Source organism: Mesoplodon densirostris, chromosome 19 (genome assembly GCF_025265405.1).
Source record: "Mesoplodon densirostris isolate mMesDen1 chromosome 19, mMesDen1 primary haplotype, whole genome shotgun sequence".
Classification (NCBI taxonomy): Eukaryota; Metazoa; Chordata; class Mammalia; order Artiodactyla; family Ziphiidae; genus Mesoplodon; species Mesoplodon densirostris.
Window position 1 is genome coordinate 66242917 of NC_082679.1, and position 21534 is coordinate 66264450.

The window sequence follows — 21534 nt, forward strand, 5'->3', positions numbered from 1 at the left end:
CCCGGCGTGAGCTCTTCCTTCCCGGCGCTGCGGTCGGCGCCCCCAGATCCGCACACCCCCCAAGGCTCCCCGAGAGCCTGCCCCGCGGCCACGCACGGCAGAGCCCCAACCCTGGGCAGGACCTCCTCGCCGCTGCCCTGCCGGCCTGGGGCATCGCAGAGCCAGAATCCACGCTCGCTTCAGGGAGCGCCGTCGGTGGGGAGGCCGAGAGGTGTGTTTTGGAAAGGACGCTCGTCTTGGCAGCTCGGGGGGGTGTACGTGGCAGAGACTGGGGGCACTTGATCCAGGGGTGAACGGACCGCAGGCTGGGGAGGGTGAAGGGGTGGGACCTGGTGCTCGAGTGACAGCTCAGAACCACACGGGCTGCCTGTGACTAAGGATCCTGTTTGGTTCTGGAACGATCCAGGCCACCAAGGTTGTGAACCCCACCTGCTACCCTGTACACTGGGCACCCTCCCAGCCCTGACCTCCACCCACAGAGGCTGCCCGTGTGCTCCAGGGTGCGATTGGGGCCCCAGGCCGGTCAGTGTGGCAGGAAGTGTGACCCAGCCCTCTCCAGCATGCACCCATGGTCCGTCGGCCCATCTTCCAGGAAGTCTGTGGCATTCTGATCGTGATGTGGGGTCACCTACTGCAGAGGCCTGTGAGGTCATCCTTTCAGCTGTTCCCGAGTCGGGGGTGCCTCTGTGCCTTGAACACCCGCAGCAAGGACAGGGCCCTGCAGACGTGGTTACCCCTCCCACCATCCACAGCCAGCTCGGAGACCGAGCCTGCCCTAGAACCACATGGTCCCCACCAGGATGGCCTGTGATGAACTTCAGCAAGTAAGACAGTCTGCTGGGGGTCTTCTGGGAAGGGGATTGATCTCTGAAAATGACAGGCAAGCAAGGAGAGCTTGGCACCCTCCCTCTTCCAAGCTTAAATACCTTTAGGTGAGGCTGTGATGTGTGGAGCTACAGCAGCCATCTTGCAACCAGGAATCAAACTTTAAAATGAAGAGCCAGTGTCCTGGGGATAGGGGAGCAGAGGCTGGGCCCAGGAGGTGATGAAACCGCTCACCCCCCCGGCCTGCTGCCCACCCGGTGCTCTGTCATGCTGCTCCGTCTAATAGGGGTGAGAAGGCAGCCAGGGCCCTCACGTCTAGACGCCTGCTGTGAAGGCTCAGCTGACCATTCAGGCCTTGCGCTGCCTGTGGATTGCTGATGGGTTGTGCTCTCTCCCATCAAGTCACACCCCACCTCAGGTCTTCAGCATGGGCACCAAAGGGTGGGCACAAAAGCGCCTCCTTTCCCCGAGTTAAAGGAAACTAGACAACCCTGGAAGCCAGACCCTGTGACCCAGCTCTGGGCCCGGTCTTCCTGAGATCTCTCTGTGGTGAGGGGAGGGGGCAGGGGCGCTGGCTGCACTCCCCGTGGCTGCCGTTGGGGGACCCCCGTGAAGGCAGGCCTCCCTGGCGTGGCCGTGGCTAGACGGGCGCCCCTTGGCTCTGCAGGCAGGAGCTCTGCAGGCTCCAGCTCCCACGAGCTCCCTCACGTGTGCTGCGGGCCTGCTGCGGGCCTGACCCTGTTCTGGTGCTGGGGACCCAGCACTGAGACAGTTCCTGATCTCACAGCCTCATGAGTGGTCGGCACGTGGTCTCATGTGGTATGTCCTCTGGGGGTGGCCGCCCCCCCCCCCGCCGTCTCTGGCCAGTCCTCACTTGCTTTCTTCCGGGGGCACTGGAGGTCGAGCGGGTAGGACTGGCCGCAGGGTTAGCTGTGGTTTCACGGGGCCGCTTCCCACGACTGTGACCAATCGCAGCTCAGCTGTACCTGCTATCCCCCTCCCTCGGGGTGAGAACCAGACGGGGAGTCTCGAGGCCTCCCCAGGAAGAGGGCTGTGGTCTCATGGCAAAGGCCGCCCAGTTCTCCTGGCCTTTGAAGTCTCCGGCTGGGGGCTCTGGGTCTGGGGAGGCACGGCAATCTCAAAGGCCTCATTTATGGAGCCAGGATGACACGTAAGCTAGAGGCAGGACACTGCTAGCCCGGCGGCCGGGGAGCCCGGGACTCACGTGGCAGAGACACCAGGGTCCCGGGCAGCGCTGCCAGCACCGCCCCCACCGTGGCTCCGTCTCGTGGTCCTGCCCTGGGGCCCTTTGCTCCCTTTGGGGTTCTCCACCAGGAGGTGGGGCGCCCTGGTTCCTGTGGAGCCCAGGCGAGGCCCTTCTACCCTCCTCTACGTGGTGGGTGGGGGACCCGTGCACGGCCAGAAACAGGCAAACAGGTCCACCAGGGTGTAAAACGGTTTGGCGGAATCTACCAAAGCTGAAGGTGTGCCTCTGACCATGCGGTCCCACCCATGTGTCACCCAGCAGCAGTCTGTGACGGGCCACCCAAACGCCCACGTGGCTTGTGCGTTAACAACCGCTGCGTGCGTCCACGTCCACGAGGGTTCTCAGTGCTGAGTGAGGAAGGGTCCAGAGTCCACACGTATCAGGTTCCAAGACAGGCAAGGTTAACCGACGGTCGGGGCCGGGAGGACACCCCGGAGGGTCTGGTGCAGTCAGTGTTTGACTGATTGGGTGCTGCGTTCCCGGCTGTATTTGGATGAGGTGTGCACCAACCTGCATGTTTATGATTCGTGTACTCTCATGTACGACGCGCTTCCATAAATAGCACCAACAGAGGCAAAGGGGGAAAGGGCTGTGTGAGTCGTCAAGGGCAGGGAAGGGAGCTGACGCTGGTGAGCAGGTGTGCCCTCCCCCGTCTGCTGGGGGGCGCAGGATGGACCCAAACAGGAACATCACAGCCCAGTGCCTTCAAAGCACCAGACCCTCGGCCGGCCTCTGGCTTCCCCCACCCGTGAGGGGCCGGCCCTGCGGTCCACGCCCACCCCGCCCTCAGAGGAGGCTTTGTCATCAGCACCAGGCACTCTTTAGTGACAGAGTGCTGGCTCGGCTGCGGTGACCTTTTGCAGAGGCAGTGGGGGCCGTCGGGGGAGGTCTGGCAGCTCTGTCCCCGCCCCTGCCCCGGGAGGAGCCGGAGCGCAGGAAGCGGCTGGGGGTCCTTGGGGCAGGGCCGCCTTCAGTCAGCCTTTAACGTGGGGCAGGCGGGTGTGTGTGCGTGCGTGTGTGTGTTCCTGAGGCAGGATCCGACAGCTTCAGGGAGGAGGTGGTCTTGCATCAGGCCTGGAAGAGGGCTGGAAGTCTCAGAGGCAGGTCCGGAGTGGGACCCCCGCGCCCGCGACACCTGGAGGGGGAGGTGGGCTGAGCACGGGCGCGGCTGGCCAGACTGCAGTGGTCTGAGCGCCAAGCTGCCGGGACAGCCCGGGTGCCAGCTGCGCCATCTGGCGGCAGCCCTCACGCTGAAGCCCGGGCACACGCCCATCACGGTGCCGCCCTCAGGAGGAGGGGCTCTGCGGATGACTTTAAAGACGCTGAGGAAGGCAGGCGGTCTCGTAGGACCGGAGGTAGCAAGAGGCCTAGAAATGTCCGGATCTGGGCGACCGCGCCTCCAGGGAAGAGAGGAGGTGGACTGAGGACCAGGAGAGAGACACTGAGCCCACAGGGCTGGCAACTGGGGGCTTGGGGTCCTGGCTGGGAAGTGACGACTCTGGTGGAGAGGCCCGGGGCCGTGCCTGGGCTGACATTTGTCCAGCCCAGGAGGGCGGAGTGTGAAGGGCCTCCCGGTGGAGCCATGAGTTGAGCGGGACCCTGAGAGCAAGGACCCCTTCCTGCTCCCTGGCAGGACGATGCCAGTGCTCGGCCCCCAGAGGCCCCTGCTGAGTCCCCTCAACTCCACGTCCCCAGCCACCCCCCGCCTCGGGCTGGCCACCAACCAGACGGGGCCCCAGTGCCTGGAGGTGTCCGTTCCCGAAGGGCTGTTCCTCAGCTTGGGGCTGGTGAGTCTCGTGGAGAACGTGCTGGTGGTGGCCGCCATCATCAAGAACCGCAACCTGCACTCGCCCATGTACTACTTCGTCTGCTGCCTGGCCGTGTCCGACCTGCTTGTGAGCGTCAGCAACGTGCTGGAGACGACCGTCATGCTGCTGCTGGAGGCCGGCGCCCTGGCCCCTCGGGCTGCCGTGGTGCAGCAGCTGGACGACGTCATTGATGTGCTCATCTGCAGCTCCATGGTGTCCAGCCTCTGCTTCCTGGGCGCCATCGCCGTGGACCGCTACATCTCCATCTTCTACGCCCTGCGGTACCACAGCCTCGTGACACTGCCCAGGGCGTGGCGGGCCATCGCGGCCGTCTGGGTGGCCAGCGTCCTCGCCAGCACCCTCTTCATCGCCTACTACAACCACGCGGCCGTCCTCCTCTGTCTCGTGAGCTTCTTCGTAGCCATGCTGGCGCTCATGGCCGTGCTCTACGTCCACATGCTGGCCCGGGCGTGCCAGCACGCCCGGGGCATTGCCCGGCTCCACAAGAGGCGGCGCTCCACCCAGCAGGGCTTCGGCCTCAAGGGCGCGGCCACCCTCACCATCCTGCTGGGCACCTTCCTCCTCTGCTGGGGCCCGTTCTTCCTCCACCTCTCGCTCATCGTCCTCTGCCCTCAGCACCCCACCTGTGGCTGCGTCTTCCAGAACTTCCACCTCTTCCTCACCCTCATCGTCTGCAACGCCGTCGTGGACCCTCTCATCTATGCCTTCCGCAGCCAGGAGCTCCGGAAGACGCTCCAAGAGGTGCTGCAGGGCTCCTGGTGAGCTGCCGGGCAGAGGGAGGAGGTGCTGTCGTGGGGCCCAAGCCCTGGGTGGCCAGGGCAGTCCCTTGGCAGAGAGGACGGGCTAGGCCATCTCTGAAGGTGTGGACGCACAGACCCTCTGGGGCCCGGGAGGGGAACGGCACGAAGCTCCGGGAGGAGCTGTGGGGGATGGAGGAGGCTGGGGAGATGGCGGGGCACTGCCCACGTCTCTAGAGTTCCCCCCCCACATCCAGAGACCCGCCGCACCCACTCTGGGGACTGCGCCCCCCCGCCCACTGGGATGTGAAGTGTGGTGGCAAAAGCTGTCGGCAGTGCTGCTCCAAGGACTCTGTGACCAGCAAGGACGACGGCGTGGAGCCGCGGTGGGAGGGTGGGACTTCTCTCTTCTAAGGCTCAGTGGTGACCGGAGAGCCAGGGCTCAGCCCATCTGTCGACACCGCACGCCCCCGGCAGACAGTGCTGGCCAACACCTGCTCTGGGTGAAGCGGGGGCCATCGGCCTGAATCGGGGACCAGTTCCCAGGCTCCTGGGGCCAGGAAGCCGTCGGTAATAAATTGTGTGCTTGGTGCAGTCTCCTTGCCATCTGTCTTGCCTCCTTCCAGAAGCTGCCTGAAGCTTGAGGTGGAGGGGTGGGGGCGAGGCTGGGGAGGGGAAGGAAGGAAGGAGGTCCAGGAACCAGCCAGAAACCGTGGCTGGCCTGCCCGGGTGAGGAAACCACAGCCCCACCTCGGGGAGAGCGTGGAGAACCTGGCCACACCCACTCGATCCTGTGCCTTTGCTTTCTCTCGGGGGCGCAAACCCCAGCCCAGAGCAACTGGAGTCGGGCAGCCACTCCCCTGCCCCCAGCCACCACGATGGTGAAAAGACCCCAGCACTGTCCAGGCGCCCTCAACTGCAGCAGAAGCAGGACCACGGTGACCCATGTGTGACCCTGGCCAGAACGTGGCCCTCTCTCGGCCCAGTCCTGCAGCCCCTCGTCCGTATCCCTGCCTCGTCCAGCGGCAGGGTGGCCCGGAGGCTGCGGTCTGCTCTCTTCCAAGTACTGCCCTTCTGGGAGGAGGGTCAGGGCTCCACCAGCCCTGGGGAATGTGAGGCAAGGCCGCCCAGAAGGCGGTGAGGCTGTCCAGGGGCTGCAGGGGTGTCCAAGCTCCCGGGGAGTGGGCTTCTGCGGCGGACCGTGCTGACTGATGCTCGGAGCCCTTGGGTCCTCCCTCTGCTGCAGCCTTGGGCTGAGTTCCCACCCGCTTCCTCCACAGACACAGCATACATTCGACCCCCTTCCTGGTACAGGCTCAGTGGAGGAACAGTGGTGGTACCAGCCAACTCCAAGGCAGGTCTAGTAATGCCTGCAGCCCCTGCCACCCCCTGGCCAGCCACCCGAGCCCTGTCCCGGCCAGTTCCTGCCCGCCCACCACTGGCAGCTCCAGCCCTGACTGCTGACCTCGGGGCTGGGAGCTGGTTCCCAGCAGGGCCGGCTTTTGCTAGGAGACAGGATGATGAGTCAGCCTTGAGCCGGGCACCAGAGCCCTCTGGGGATGGAGGGGGACCTGGCCTGGCCCGATGCCACCCTGCAGGGCGGCAGGGCCGGTGATGGGTCCTGGTCAACAGGATGCAAAGCTTCTTCCTTTGCTCAACAGGGAGGCGCAGCCAGCTCCAGGGAAGAGCCAAACGCTCACCAGGACCCCCTGAACGGGGACAGGGAGGGGCCCCAGGCGGCTGGAAGCCAACCACAGAAAGCCACATCATGGCCGTGTTGTGAGGGAGGGCGTCTCTCGAGAACAAAAGGCCCATTTCTAGACTTGCCAAACTGGGGAAGCTGCAAGAGGAGAAAGAGAGGGGCGCGCACACAGCTACACCACACAAGCAGTGTGAGCGCACAGACAGGAACAGGTCCGCACGCTGTGGCTGAGACCCTGAGGATTTTGTTACTGAAATATCAGGAGGACTTTATGATAGGCGGTTTCACTATAACGTCTGACCCCAGCAGACTGCTAGGCCAGTGGGTCGTCCAGCCTCTGAACTGCGTGTCCACTTCACCGCCTCCCTTCTCTCCCTTGTGCGCACACCATCTCCCTACATAGCTCCCCCAGCCCACCGAATTTCCTTGGCCTCACTTGGACCAAGACTCCAGGGGTACAGGTGACATCAGGGAGAGTGAGTCAGACAGAAACCACTGCCCTCCACCCCCCCACCCAGTCAGTTCTGTGCCTGGCTTGTTTGTGTCCTTATGACAATTCCTGACACCGATGTTCACTGAGCAGCAGCTACATGCCAGGTGCTGTGCCTGGCAGGGGTACAAAGCAGCCCCACCTGCTAGGTCCATTTGGAATCTCATGGCAGCCCCCTGGGGAAGAAGGGGCAGGTGGCATCCCCCAGTGCAGAGAAGAACAGTGAAACTCAGAGCTGCCATAGCAACCCACCACCACCCTCCTGCACTCACAGCCCTTCTGACTCAGACGGTTGGGAGCCCTGCCCCGTGATTTCTTTCTTCTGGAGAGAAGTCGGTGCCTGCTGCAGCCTTTTCCTGGCTACCCCACCATTAAGGGACCCGGCAAAGCTCAGAGTACCTGGTCCGCCCCTTCGCGACCCAAGACAGGGAGCTGGGAGGCGTCCATGTTGGCCTTTCGGGGTGGGAGATGGGGTTGGTCCCTACACAGGTGTGGACAAGAAAGACCCTCCTCGCAAAGCCGAGGGGGGGAGGCTGCCGCTGGGGTGGGATAGAGGCGGCAGCCGAGGGCCAAGGGGGCTTCTATTGTCCTCCCTGGAGCTCGCCAGCCCCTCCTTTCGGGTGCGCGGTCCCCGGACCCCTGGGGCGGCGGGAGGAGGCGCTGCAGCGCGCGGTGGAGCGGGGATGCGCGGTGCTGATGCTGCAGCCCTGCCGCATTCTGCGGCGGCGTCCCCGGATTGGCCGCGCGCGATGACGCCAGGCCGGGCGCGGCGGGCGGGGCCCAGCCTATAAGAGCGGGCGGCGGGGGCGGCAGATTCTCCGCAGCCAGCCCCGGCCCCAGCGCGTCCGCCTGCGTCCCGCAGCCGCCCGCCACACGCACCGAGCATGAGGGAGATCGTGCACATCCAGGCCGGCCAGTGCGGCAACCAGATCGGGGCCAAGGTGAGGCCGCGCGCCGCCCCCCTGCGCCGGGCCCCGCACCCGGCGCGCATCCCGCGTCCCCCGCCCCTTCCTCGAGCCGGTCCCCGGGGGGAGGGAAGCAGGGAGGCGGTGCGCGCAGAGCCGCACCCCGAGCCTCACTCGCCACTGCGAAGCCTAGAAGAAAAGGATGGGCTTGCCCTCGCTGCGGGCTGCCGGGACGCCGGGTCGTCCCCTCTGCCATTCCCACCCCCGCCTTTCCTCTGCCCCTACCAGGCTTACTTCGGGCCTGCGGGAGCACAGCGCAGGTCAGCCGCTGAGCTCCAGCCACCCGCCGCTGCAGGTGCGGGGAGGTGGGGGGGCCGCTGGCTGGGCGTGGCCCTCTTCTCTGGGGTCACAATGCGGCCTCGGGCGAGATGGGTGGGGTGGGCAGGTTTGGGTGGGGCTCGCCCCAAAGCCATAATGATCCCCCCGCCCCCGGCACGCCAGTAATTTGGTACCCTCCAAGAGTCCAGAGCCGCCCCATGCCCCCGCCTAGCTTTGACCACCCTCAGCTTCCTGGCCCCACCCTTTTCCTTTGTTGGGGGAGGAATTGGGCCCGGACTCGGGATGACCTTGGTTGAGGACTGGACTCTCCCTCAGCGTAGCCCTGCCTGGGCAACCCCTCGCCCCTCGCCACAGGGTTGGATCAAACCCACGTAGGGACCGCGAGTCTCGGGGTCGGACGTGGGAACAAAGCCGGGGTGGGCGGGTGGGGTCGAGAGCTACTTCACCACTAGGCCCCTCCCCTCCATTGTTAGCCCACCTCACAGATGTTGGAACTGAGGCGGGAAGGGGATGGCGTCATCCCCAGCCGAACCCAGGAGGCAGGTGTCCCATCCCTAAGTCCGGAGAAGCTGTCCCTTGCCCAAGGTCACACAGCAAGTGGAGACAGAGCCTCTCCCCGCTCCGGCTGTCAGTCTCTGCAGATGCCCAGCGCGGGGCTCAGGCTGGGTGGGTGCGGCCTGCTGCCCGCTGTGCTGTCCTCAGGACAATATGGGGGGGGGGGGGCGGGTGGCTTTGTCAGCACCAAGGCCAGGGACCCGGCGAGGGATGGTGTCGAGCTGGTTCCCCAAGGAGGCAGTGGGAGGAGACAGGTCCTGGAGGGGAAGGGGCCAGGAAAGGCTTCCTCTGGAGGCTGTTGCCATGGAAACCGGGCAAGAACAAAAAAGCTAATTACAACAGGGCTGGGGCAGCCACGTGGCTGACATGTCAATTGCAACTTGGGCTCTAGGGTGGAGGCGCCTCGCATGGGGGGGAGGGCGTCGTGGGGAGACACCCTAATCACCGAGGAGACAGCTGTGCCTGCCTGAGGAAGGGGCTGGGGGAGGGGAGGCCTGGGGGACCAAGGCCTCAAATTAAATCAGGGCTCTGGGGGCTGTCACTGACAGCTGCCCTGGACGGGCAGAAGGGGCCATGGGCTCATTAATGTGGTCACAGGGACCAGGCCTGCCCCGAGCATCTGCTCCTCCGAGAGTCAGGGGTCACTGAGGGGAAGCAGGGCAGCCCGAGTCCCCCCATGAGCGTGGGGGCGTGGGGATCCTGTCCCGGGGCTTCCTTCTATGGCTGGACCCGCACTGATCACGCAGACGCAGGTTCATGCCCAGCTGCAGCCCCATGGGTGGGGGGCAGGGCAGAGGCAGCGGCCCGAGTGCTGGACAGTGGCGTCCGCAGAGATTTTTTCCTGCTTCAAGTGCAGTGGCCCTTGGGTTTGCTCATTACTTTTTATTCATTTTGCCTTAATTTCCTGAACTCTTGTTTGTTTTTAAAACTAATATCTGATCCTTTTTAACAGTGCAAAAGAGAGAGTGGTGGATTTGGGGGGGAGGGGGATCGTTTCTTCCTTTTCAACCGCTGCCCTTTGCAGTGACCAGTGGAAGCAGTCTAGTGGTTCCTTCCGGTCTCCCTGCTCTGGAAAATCTCCAGAACCAAACTGGATGCGCTCACAGCGTGTGTGGGAATTTGCCTGCCCCGACGCCCAGCACCTGCCCTGTGGACAGGCAGGCAGGCGTTCCTTGGCCATTTTTGTTTCCAGCTTCCGTACTGGTTGTGGCCTCCTGGTGGAGGGAGAGCAAACTTTTCTCGCCCGTCACCAGCAGTAGCTGACTGGGGTGGGCAAGAGGGGCTGCTTCCCTTGCTCGGGGGCGGGCTGCCCGCTCGGGGGAGGGCCTGGCTGCGGGTGGGGATGGGAGTAGAAGTTATGGAGGGAGGTCAGGGCGATCGGGGCCAGGAGAGAGCACGGCTCTCCTGAGAGGTGACATGGCAGCATTTATGACTCGTGACAATGACCACTGCGTGTTGGGCGCTGCACCTCTCGAGGCTGCGGTGGAGTTGGGTGTCGCCCTTCCCCCAAGGATAAAAAAAACGCCTGGGAGGGACAGGGCAGGAGTTTGAATCTAGGCCTGTGTGGACACATCAGGATGGGCAGGGAGACCCCAGCTCCCACAGTGGGGCGAAGAGTCTGGGGACCCCACCCTCCTCCCCTAGGGGGCAGGGCCGTCCTGGAGCCTTTGTCTGTGCCCAGCCTCTCGGCCGCTGGGCGGGGCCTCGGAAGGGCGGGCCCTGGCCCTGACAGCCAATGAGAAGAGGAATTTCCTGGTTTCCGCACCCCACCCCCACCCCCGCCCCTCCCAGTTGGGTCCTGTGCACTGGCCAGGGAGGGGCATGGGGTCCTAGAGGGGCTTAACGCCCCCCCAGTCGGCCAGCCCTCCCTCCCGGGAACCACTGCACCCCTCTTGCTTTGGGCTCCTGCGCGCGCCCCGCCACCTCCCCCGCCCACGAGCGTAGGCGCCGCAAAGGTCAGCACTACGGACAGCGCCGCGGCGCATGCCCGCAGCTCGAGACAAAACCGTAGGGTCTGAAATAGGAGCCCTGGCCTGGACCCTGGGGTCCACGCGCCATCTGGCAGTTTTCTCATCTGTAGTGATGATCATAATTATTCTTTAATTTATAAAATAGTATTTTGTTATTTATTAAATGTTATATGATCTGTATATATAATCTACTAAGTTTTTATTTTAAATTACAATTCGTATTTGTTTTAACTACAAAAGCTAGTATTAACATATTCTCCTTCTAAAAAGTTGAAACATTGCAGATAAGGCTAAAGTGCCCATGTAAGCACCGCACCCCTCTCGGTCCCTCTCTTCAGGAGGACAAGTTATTTTCCACTATGCTAGTCCATCTTCTGTGCATATGCACCTATGTATAAAAAATATAGCATCTGCTGTGAGATTTTTGCTTTTACTCTGTATATCATTGCAATGTGCCTTTTCCCCTAAGGGTGTGCCTTGGAGATCTGCTCATACCAGTGATGATCTTTTATTGCAACACAGTATTCCAAAGTATATAGATATTTTTCAAGTATCTTTTATTTTATTTATCAGTGAATATGACTTTACAAATTTAAATAACATCTAAGGCCTTTTAATTTTGTGAGGCCAACATTTGCTGACTGCTTTTGTGTGTCAGGCCTTGAGTCGACCACTTGAAATGGGTATCATATTATGTCCACTTTACAGATGAGAAAACGGAGGTCCTGAGAGGTGGAGTCACTGGCACACACTGTCCAGTGCTGGGCTCTGCACTCACTCTGGTCTGCCTCCTGGAAGCCTGTGCTTCCATAGAGGGTCCAGAGAACGTTGCATAGACGTGTTGGTGGCTCGGTGGCTGAGTCACTCTCTCCCCCTCCCACACTTGCCATCTCAAGCTCATCCCTTCTCTACAGGGGCTGTGGGTGTCTCTGAAGCCAGAGGTCTGGCGTGTCCCAGGGCTGTGGGAACCAAGGCCCCTGGCTCACACTCTCCTGAGGAGGGCATGGGGAACCAAGCAGTGGGAGGAAGCTCTGATCAGGCCCTGAATGCCTCAGTGACACCTCTAATTACAGCGTTAATGCACACTTAAGGCAGAAAAAAAGAAGAAAACTTACTAATGACAAAAACACACAAAGGAGGAAGAAGTCCAGCCCCCACCCTTGCTGAGAGCTGACCTCTGATAACAGTCTCTCTGGGTGAAATGCCAAGATTCTTCTGTACATTTTATAATAATGACAGTTCATACTTTTCAGGTTTTAAAATTGTTTTATTTTTAACTAATCTTTTTTTTTTTTTTTTTTGAGAAGTTAACGTGCACGTGACAAAAATTCCGAAAGAACCAAATGGTGTGCAGTGCCAAAGTCTCTCCCCCAACCCAGGACCACTCTCAGGCATGGCTGCCGGGAGCAGATTTTTGAATGTCTTGTCAGAGATATCTATATATAGATACGCACATGAAAACTGATTTCTAACTGCTTTTCTCACTGAGCAGTCTTTTCCCCAGCACATGACCCATATGTAGAGGCCCTTTGCTTCTTGGGGCCTTCACACCCGTTCTTCTGAGTCACCCCAACCCTGAGGGGCAAAGGGGAGGGGCACTGGTAAGTCACACGGTGTGTGACCACAATCTCCGGCCTGCATGGGCAGCTGTGCTCTGAGACAGCCTGGAAGTGCCCCTGGGGCGAGCACAGAGCACTGTGCAGCCCTCCCTTCACCCAGGGCGGGTGTCTTTGCTTGCTAATAATCCCACACGGCACTCACCATCCACAGGCTCTGTGCAGGGTAACTTGCTTTATTCTCACAACAACCTGGCTTCATCATCAGGCCCACTGAACAGATGAGGCCACTGAGGCACAGAGAACCTTCAGGACCTGCCCAAGGTCACGCAGCTGGGAAGGGGTGGTCCTGCCTTGCTCCAGTCCTGAGAGAAGCGCGGTAGGTTCCTGCCCAGGGCAAGCAGGGCAGGAGGCCGTGGGGAGAGTGAGCCCTTGAAGCTGGGGCTGTGCGATCTCAGCTTGGACAGGCTGGGTAACCCCAGGCAAGTGATTCCCCACTCAGGCCCCTGTGGTTCCTGTTGGCTGAGGCTGCTGATGTGCTGGACGCTGCCAGGCCCTGTCACTGGACGTCTTTGCCTTGACACTGAGGGGCACGCATATCCTGGACCCTACCTCCAGCACTTACCTTGTCTGTGCTTCAGCCTTCTCATCTGAAAGGAGGGAATTAAGAATGAAACACCCCAAGAGGGTGTTTATTACTCATGGAGAAGTGGACTGTCCAAGGCCCCCGGTCACCAAGTGCAGAGCTGGGTCTGGGGACCCGGGTCTGTGTCAGTTGAGCCCTGAACCACCCTGAAGGCTCTGGTCTCCATGGACGTGTATACTTATTACGACAATTTTCTTACAGATGACAGAGCTAGGGGCTCTTTTTCAAAGTCACTCAAAGGGACTCGTGCAGGCTTTGGGTCCAAGCCCCTAATTTTGTACCAGGGCTTCAAGGCTACGGGAGGGAAGGGGCCTGGTGGGGGTCACGACCACCTACTGACCCCTCCGTTCCCCCTGCAGTTCTGGGAGGTCATCAGCGACGAGCACGGGATAGACCCCAGTGGCAATTATGTGGGGGACTCGGACCTGCAGCTGGAGCGCATCAGCGTCTACTACAACGAGGCCTCTTGTGAGCCCCCATCCTGGACCGAGGGGTGGGGTGGGGGGACCTTGACTGCTGGGTCCCAGCGTCTCTGCCCTCCTTTCGGTTGGCTGGCAGGTGCAACCAGAGACTCACAGAATAAAGACAGGGGATCCTAATAACCCTAGCGAGATTCAAATGTGTTTAATGGCCGTGAGACACACACACAGTCCGGTGGAATGGCCAGGGCTGGGCAGGGTCCCAAAGGCCCCTTCAGGAGGCCCATGGGAGGGTCCAGAGCAGGGGTTACCTGGAGAGGTCGGGCAGGGGCTACCCAGCAACTGGTGCGAAATGGTGTCTTTAGTGAACTGGCAAAATATTGACCTGCCCACGTAGACATGGGATTTGGTCCTGGTTGTCCGGATGTCAACCATGACTACCTTTTCACACATGGCTCCTGCCTCTCTGACCCCAGAGTCTGAGCTCTTAGGGTGAGAGCACGAGGCTGGCAGTCCGGGGCAGGACTTAGGGGGCAGGAGGGGCGCCTAGCTTCTGTGACCCACGTAACCCACCCCTCTGCCCTCAGCTCACAAGTATGTGCCTCGGGCCATCCTGGTGGACCTGGAGCCTGGAACCATGGACAGCGTCCGGTCTGGGGCCTTCGGGCACCTCTTCAGGCCTGACAACTTCATCTTCGGTAAGTTTCCCCTGCCCCAGCCTCTCCTGGTGGACCCCATTGCTGGCAAACCCAGATCAACAGAAACAAGGGCAGAGTCACCCCTGCCTGTGACCCTGCAGAGCAGCCCTGATCTCCCCAATTTGCAGCTCGGGACAGAGTCCCAGAGAAAGGGTTCTGTGCAAGGAACAGAAAGCACTTGTGATTTCAAGCAGAACGATGTGTGAAATAGGCTTGAGCTCACAGGATCCTTAGAGAGACACCGGCTCACGAGCACGCAATGTTGCTGTGGTCAGGTCAGCTGTCCTCACGCCCTGAGTCTGGTGGCAGGGCCCTGGGTGCTCACACAGTGACAGGAGGAAGGCCACACCCCACTTCCACCCCCCAGCGCTCAGCACCCCAACTGATGGGCGTGCCCCTCCTCCCGACCCCGGGCTGTGAGGGATGCTGGGGGTTGCAGTTTACCCTTCCAGCACAGCCGGCCAGAAGGTGGGTGGACTGGAGGGGAGGGCTGATCGACTCCCCACACGGTGTGGCTGGTGCTAAGAGCCAGGGAGGGGTTGAGAAGGTGCGGGCAACCCCACTTCATGGAGGGTAAACAGGCACAGGGCTGCGACCGCGGTTGCCCTCAGGCAGGTACTGGAGGTCTGACCCCGTCCGTGTCCCCCTGCCCCCGTCCCAGGTCAGAGTGGGGCCGGCAACAACTGGGCCAAGGGCCACTACACGGAGGGTGCCGAGCTGGTGGACTCGGTCCTGGACGTGGTGCGGAAGGAGTGTGAGAATTGCGACTGCCTGCAGGGCTTCCAGCTGACCCACTCGCTGGGGGGCGGCACGGGCTCGGGCATGGGCACCCTCCTCATCAGCAAGGTCCGCGAGGAGTACCCCGACCGCATCATGAACACCTTCAGCGTGGTGCCCTCGCCCAAGGTGTCGGACACGGTGGTGGAGCCCTACAACGCCACGCTGTCCATCCACCAGCTGGTGGAGAACACGGACGAGACCTACTGCATCGACAACGAGGCGCTGTATGACATCTGCTTCCGCACCCTCAAGCTGGCCACGCCCACCTACGGGGACCTCAACCACCTGGTGTCGGCCACCATGAGCGGGGTCACCACCTCCCTGCGCTTCCCGGGCCAGCTCAACGCCGACCTGCGCAAGCTGGCCGTGAACATGGTGCCCTTCCCGCGCCTGCACTTCTTCATGCCCGGCTTCGCCCCGCTCACCGCCCGCGGCAGCCAGCAGTACCGGGCGCTGACGGTGCCCGAGCTCACCCAGCAGATGTTTGACGCCAAGAACATGATGGCCGCCTGCGACCCGCGCCACGGCCGCTACCTGACCGTGGCCACCGTCTTCCGGGGCCGCATGTCCATGAAGGAGGTGGACGAGCAGATGCTGGCCATCCAGAGCAAGAACAGCAGCTACTTCGTGGAGTGGATCCCCAACAACGTGAAGGTGGCTGTGTGCGACATCCCGCCCCGCGGGCTCAAGATGTCCTCCACCTTCATCGGGAACAGCACGGCCATCCAGGAGCTGTTCAAGCGCATCTCAGAGCAGTTCACGGCCATGTTCCGCCGCAAGGCCTTCCTGCACTGGTACACGGGCGAGGGCATGGACGAGATGGAGTTCACGGAGGCCGAGAGCAACATGAACGACCTGGTGTCCGAGTACCAGCAGTACCAGGACGCCACGGCCGAGGAGGAGGGCGAGATGTATGAAGACGACGAGGAGGAATCCGAGGCCCAGGGCCCCAAGTGAAGCAGCCGAGGGGGTGGGACGCGGCCGCGGCCGGGACCGAGAGGCCTGTCCCCTGAGCCATGTAGCCACTGACACACCCCTGCCCTTTCCCCCACCAGGCCCGCTCATGTCACCCTAGGGCTCCCAAGTATGTGTCCTTTAGTATTTACAGCATCCCCGCCCTGTGTGAGTCTTCTCAGCTGTCTTCCGCCATAGGTCAAATCCATTTTGTGTGGCCTGTTTGTCTCTCTGCTTTATTATCGGCTCCAGGCCTGATGTTTTATGGTTTTTTTTTTTTTTTTTTTTTACTGGTTTGTGTTTATATCTTGGGGGGGATACTTAATAAATTTATTGCTGTCAGATACCCGTGCCTGGTGCCGGAGATTTCTTCTTATTCTGGAATGTTGGGGCCAGAGGGGTGAGGAGGGGCAGACAGGGAGGCCCGGTGGCGGGGGCAGGACAGAGCATCATTGTCTCCGAGTGGGGGCCGAGATGGGCCTCTGCTTGGAAACTGCAGCTGTCCCAAGGTGCAGCCCCTGGCAGGGGAGCTCCTGGTGGCGGTGCTGGAGAAGGTGGCCATGGCTGCAGGAAGCCCAGGCGTGCTCTCAGGCGACCCGGGACAAGCCCCAGTCCCCTCCAGGGTGACTCGTGCTGCAGAGTTTTCCTCTGGCTTATCCAGGTGCTAGACGTTAGAGGCAGGCAGCCGAGACCCAAAGGGGAGTCAGGAAGGGGGGACCTTGAGGACTCCCCCGGAAAATGTGGTGTGTGGAGGGCTGGGGCTTGAGCCCTGGGGAAGGGCGGGTCGGGTCAGTGAGTTGGCACAGCACCCCGCGCAGCCGGGCCGGGAGCGAAGTTCTGGCCCACGCGCCCCCTGGCGGTCGTTTCCTCTGGCCGCAGGGCGCCCAGGGTCGCGCTGGAAGGGGAAACCTGGCCGCCCCCTCCTCGTATAGGGAGAGAAGTAGAATCCCAGAGGCGCTGCCTGCCCGGGGCCCAGGTGAGCCTGCGCAGAGTTGGACGGGCCCAGACCCTCTGCCCTCGGCCTCCCCACACCCCACCCCTCGAAGCCAGGGTCTCATCAAGCCCAGCCCCCCCGGGACCCCCTGCACCCCACCCTTCTGTGTGGATACCCGGGCAGAGAGAGGCCGAAGGGGCTGATCTGGACCAGGGAATGGAAGCCCCGAGAGAGCCGGCATCCAGGGCTCTGGCAAGAGCAGATGCTTCCAGGCGCCTGCTCCAGGCCAGGCCAGCTCTAAGCCCGTCGCGCGGCTGACCCTGAAGGGCTGTGCTCGCCCACCTCACACTCAAGGCGGCCAGGTTACAGTGAGTGTGACTGCTGTGTGTGAGGGTCTGGGCCCTGCACTGGGCCCTCCTCTCTGGGTGGCGAAGGCCCCGACTCCACGTCCACGGCAGCTTCAACAGGGCTGCGGCCTCCATGCACTGCGGGGGAGGGGTGTCCACAGCTCAGGTTCTCAAGGGGCTCAGTGACCCCCAAAGACTTGAGTCCCCCGCCAGGTGTTGACAAAGGTGCTCCCGATAGCCAGGTGCTCATGCTGGGTCCCCCGGTCCACGGTCTTCCCGGGCTCTCTCCTGAGGGGTGGAAAGCTGTGCCTTGTTTAACCTTTACAGTGAGGCCACCAGGTTTCCAGGCAAGAAACGAGGCTCAGAGACGTGCCCGTTGGCAGGTGGCACAGCCGGGGTTCCGGCCCAGGCTGTGTATCTCTCCACTTTGCTTAAAGTGGCCACAGATCCACTTCCCTCCTGAGCACCTGCACCTGTGAGAACTTCGTCCTGGCTCGGGTCACTTAGATGAAGCTGGCCTCCTTGGGCCGCCCTGCCTTGTCCGCCTAGACTGCAGCCCCGCTCTAGCACTCACAGTGGCCTAGGACGCCTCTGTTGCTCCCCGGGGTTACCCTCCTGCTGGGGGGGGGGTCTTGGCGCCTCCTTCCTCCAGCCCTCCCTCCTCTCCACCTGCTGGGTCCCTCGGCCCCGTCCCTTGAGCCTCCGGCTCCCTTTCTTATGAGGGGCCACTTCGTTCTCTCCTGTTTCCCTCAGTCCTAGCCTCACTCCTGCCCCTACGTCGCAGACACTGTGGAGCAGAGACAAGCCAGCCCTGGGCTCTGCGTGAAGTCCCGACCCACAGCATCCCTGAGCGAGGTGAATGGCTGTGCTTTATGTCAGTGCATTTCAGAGCGGTTCGCTGTGCACCTGAAAACAGGAACACACGTGGAAAGTGGCTGGAACAGCATGTGGCCCATAACAAAAGCCCTAAGTGTTAGCTCTTACATGCCTGTTATTGGTGAGGCGAGATTATTTGCAGGGTTGCCTGGACAGGAGGGGGCAGGAGAAGCCCGCTCAGGGGCTACTCAGTCTCACCTGAACCTCCCAGAAGGGCTCTGATGGCCCAGTGCCATCCAGTATTGACACCACTATTGGATGGCCTTTGGGGCCACCTACCTCGTTGGCTGTTTTGCCTTCAGGTCCGCCTGTCCCTTTCAGCCTGGGTGATGGGGCCAGGGGCATCCAGACCTGGGCACACTCCCGGCCCTGGCCCTGCGCCCTCAGCCTGGCATGCAAGGATGCTCAGGGGCCAGGAGATGGCCTCACCCCCAGGGACAGGGCTGCCAAAGCAAATACAGGACGCCCTGTTACATTGGAATTTCAGATGAAGAACAAATAACATTCCACTTGGGGACATGTTTATACTAAGCGATTATTCCTCAGTTACAAAATCTCGTAATCTGAGACAGGGGTCCCTGGCAGCCCCACAGCTGGGCCCGTTCTGGGGGCCAGGCAGCCCTGAGCTTTTCATCCACTAGGTCACACGTCCCGGCACACTTGTGAGGCAGATGCTTCAGAGGAAGAGGCCGAGGCCTGGAGACAGGCAAAGCTGCCCAAGACCCCAGCCTCCAGGGGCAGGGACACAGTTTGAACGGAGGATGCTGGAGCCGAGTCATCATGGTTCCCACCACCCCTGGGGGACAACGACAGCTTGAGAAGGGGGGCAGTGAGTGTGGAATGGAGGTGACCGTCCACTCTGCCCCTCTCCCTGTGGCAGGGCGCTTCCCCTCTCTAGGGCACCTTCCCCAGCTGCAAAGAACACGTCCGCTCATATTTTAGGAGTTGGAACTCCATATAGATTCAACTGAAAGAAGACTTAGGCTCTTAAAATTCTTTGAAAACGACTTGCTTAGATAATAACAAATGAGTGGGTACACATACGAGTGCTATAAAGCTCTGCACGTCGAGGCCACCACATGCAGGGGCTGCTGCCAGCACAAGTGTGGGGTCCTCCCCAAGAGAGGATGGGCCAGGGCACCAGGGCTTTGGGGGAAGGATGGAGCCAAGCAAAATTGAAGGGAATCAAGTCACCGTGGGCTGGGTGTGATGACATCCACCTCAGACCAGGACTTCGAAGCTGACTAGGATCCCGTTTCCTGGGGAACTACAGAGTTCAAGTATTAATATACATGGGACATTGGTGTGGATGCTTCCATATGTTTTTCTATCTTCCTCTCTGAGGGTTTTAGAGGAGGACTGTATTCTCATCCATTTATAAGGTCAGCTGAGAGTCTCCCCAGGATTCCTCCACTTTCCAGCACCTGTCATACACTTAACATGCCTTCCAGCCGCCCTGGGGAATACAACGGCATGATTGTCAGAGGAAAACTAGAGAACAAAGATGAACATGGTTGTGCTAACACTAGAATCGAGCCAGCATGTCCCAGATCAGGGGCTGCCTGGGGATAGAGGTGGGGACAGGGAGCGGGGATGGCAAGGGGGCAGGAGGAAGCCTTTCAGGAGGAGGATGGATAGGGTTACCGTCTTCATGATCGCCATAGTTTCTCAGGTGTATGCGATTGTCAAAACTGATCAGATGGTGCACTTAAACATGAAGCTTGTTGTATGTCAATCACACCTCCATAAAGCTGTTAAGAAAAGAAACTTCCAACAGCTGTCATCTCACCGCAAATCAAAGGCAGTGTGTTTACAAGGACCCGCAGCCCCTCGCCTCTCCTGTTCCCCTCCTCGCCCTTGGCCGTTCACCAGACTCCGGCCGCAGGAGCCTGCCCTCTGTTCCGCTGGCACGCAGCCTCTTCTGGCTCCTGGGGGCCTTCGCAGGTGCAGCTCCTGAGCGCTGTTTCCCAGCTGTCTGGCGGTTCTCTCCTTCTTACCCTGTGGGTCTGGAGCACGACGTCCTCCTCCCAGACCTTGTTTGCCACCTTGTCATCCTGTTTATTTTCTTACTGTGCTTCACATCTCTTACGGATTTGCATCTTTGCTTCTTGTCTGTCTGGCTCCTTGAGTTCCGGGGCTGTGTCTGTCTTCTCCCCGCTCTGTCCCAGGGGGAGTGGGCCCCTTGCCAGGTGGAACATTCTTCCTCTCAGGGCCAGTCTCACTCAGGACTGGCCCTTCCTCAGTCCCTGTAAGTAAGCACCTACGTGTCTAGGTACTGTTCTAGGCCCCAAAGAGTGAAGAAAGCAAACAAAACCCTTGCCTACAGCCTTTATTCAGTGTCTGGTGCGGGGCAGGGGGTGGAGGTGGGGTGGAGACAGACAAAAATCAAGTGAAAATGTACAAGACAGAGGACATCAGACAGTGGCACGAGTCATGGAGAGAAACCCAGCAGGGGCCCCGGAGAGCAGTAATTATACTGGTTCCCACAGACACAGACTTCTGCAGCTCCTGCCCCATCTCCACTGAGCAGCCCCTAGTCTCACTGTGCCTCAGTTTTATCCTCTGTGAAATGGGGTGGAATTGCATTGCTTCCCTCCCTCACCAGCTGTGAACATGGGTGGAAAGAAGCACAGCCATCTGCTGCTTGCAGTGATTCCCTCTTCCTTTTTTCCCCCTCAACCACTGGGGTTTCAAAGAAAATTAGGGGACTTCCCTGGTGGCGCAGTGGTTAAGAGTCCACCTGCCAATGCAGGGGACACGGGTTCGAGCCCTGGTCCGGGAGGATCCCACATGCCATGGAGCAACAAGGCCCGTGAGCCACAACTACTGAGCATGTGCATCTGGAGCCTGTGCTCTGCAACTAGAGGCCCACGCACCGTGATGAAGAGTGGCCCCCGCTTGCCACAACTAGAGAAAGCCCTGGCACAGAAACGAAGACGCAACACAGCAAAAATAAATAAATAAATTAATAAACTCCTACCCCCACTATCTTCTTAAAAAAAAAAAAAAAAAAAAGAAGGGCTTCCCTGGTGGTGCAGTGATTGAGAGTCCGCCTGCCGATGCAGGGGACACGGAGCAGCTGGGCCCGTGAGCCATGGCCGCTGAGCCTGCATGTCTGGAGCCTGTGCTCCGCAACGGGAGAGGCTGCAACAGTGAGAGGCCCGCGTACCTCAGAAAAAAAAAAAAAAAAAAAAGATTTAAAAATATTTATTTATTTATTTTGGCTGTGCCAGGTCTTTGTTGTGGTATGCGGACTCTTAGTTGAGGCATGTGGGATCTAGTTCCCTGACCAGGGATGGAACGGGAGCCCCCTGCATTGGGAGGGCAGAGTCTCATCCACTGGACCACCACGGAAATCCCGGAACCCTATCTTTTAAGCAGCTGTCGTGGATGCCAGAAGAATGTTGCTCCTTGTGGTTGAGCAGGCATTTCTGCCGATGGGGAAGTTTGATCGATGCATAAACGCAGATACAGATGCACAGCGGGGAGAGAGGAGGCCAAAGGGCAGAGAAAATTTTTATGTTTAAAATTTTCTTGTCTTGCCATAAAACATGAATTTTATTTCACACCGCCTTGAAGAGCTGGGATGAAGTGTCACCCGTTTCCTGGAGCGGGAGGTGGAGGCCTCCGGGCCGGGGGCGGGACGCGCAGACGCCGCCTGTGCTATGAGCCTCCCGGCCGCAGGAGGCAGCAGCGGGCGGGGCG

At 60.5% G+C, this 21534-nt stretch overlaps 1 protein-coding gene across 1 annotated transcript; it reads left to right on the forward strand.

Annotated features, from left to right (window-relative positions):
- The first annotated feature begins 3719 nt into the window (after positions 1-3719).
- On the forward strand, positions 3720-15864 carry LOC132480340 (tubulin beta-3 chain). Its single transcript, XM_060084482.1, has 6 exons — positions 3720-4679; positions 5749-5758; positions 7675-7791; positions 13181-13289; positions 13828-13938; positions 14600-15864. The coding sequence occupies exons 1-6, from the start codon at positions 3730-3732 to the stop codon at positions 15673-15675; spliced, it is 2373 nt and encodes a 790-aa protein (XP_059940465.1). The 5' UTR covers positions 3720-3729; the 3' UTR covers positions 15676-15864.
- Positions 15865-21534: the final 5670 nt, after the last annotated feature.

Bases quoted from the DNA above. Each gene is read 5' to 3' on its own strand.
- LOC132480340 (XM_060084482.1), top strand. From the start codon at position 3,730: ATGCCAGTGCTCGGCCCCCAGAGGCCCCTGCTGAGTCCCCTCAACTCC. The intron at 13,290-13,827 runs GTGAGCCCCCAT...CTCTGCCCTCAG, and splicing joins CTACTACAACGAGGCCTCTT to CTCACAAGTATGTGCCTCGG. The intron at 13,939-14,599 runs GTAAGTTTCCCC...CCCCCGTCCCAG, and splicing joins GCCTGACAACTTCATCTTCG to GTCAGAGTGGGGCCGGCAAC.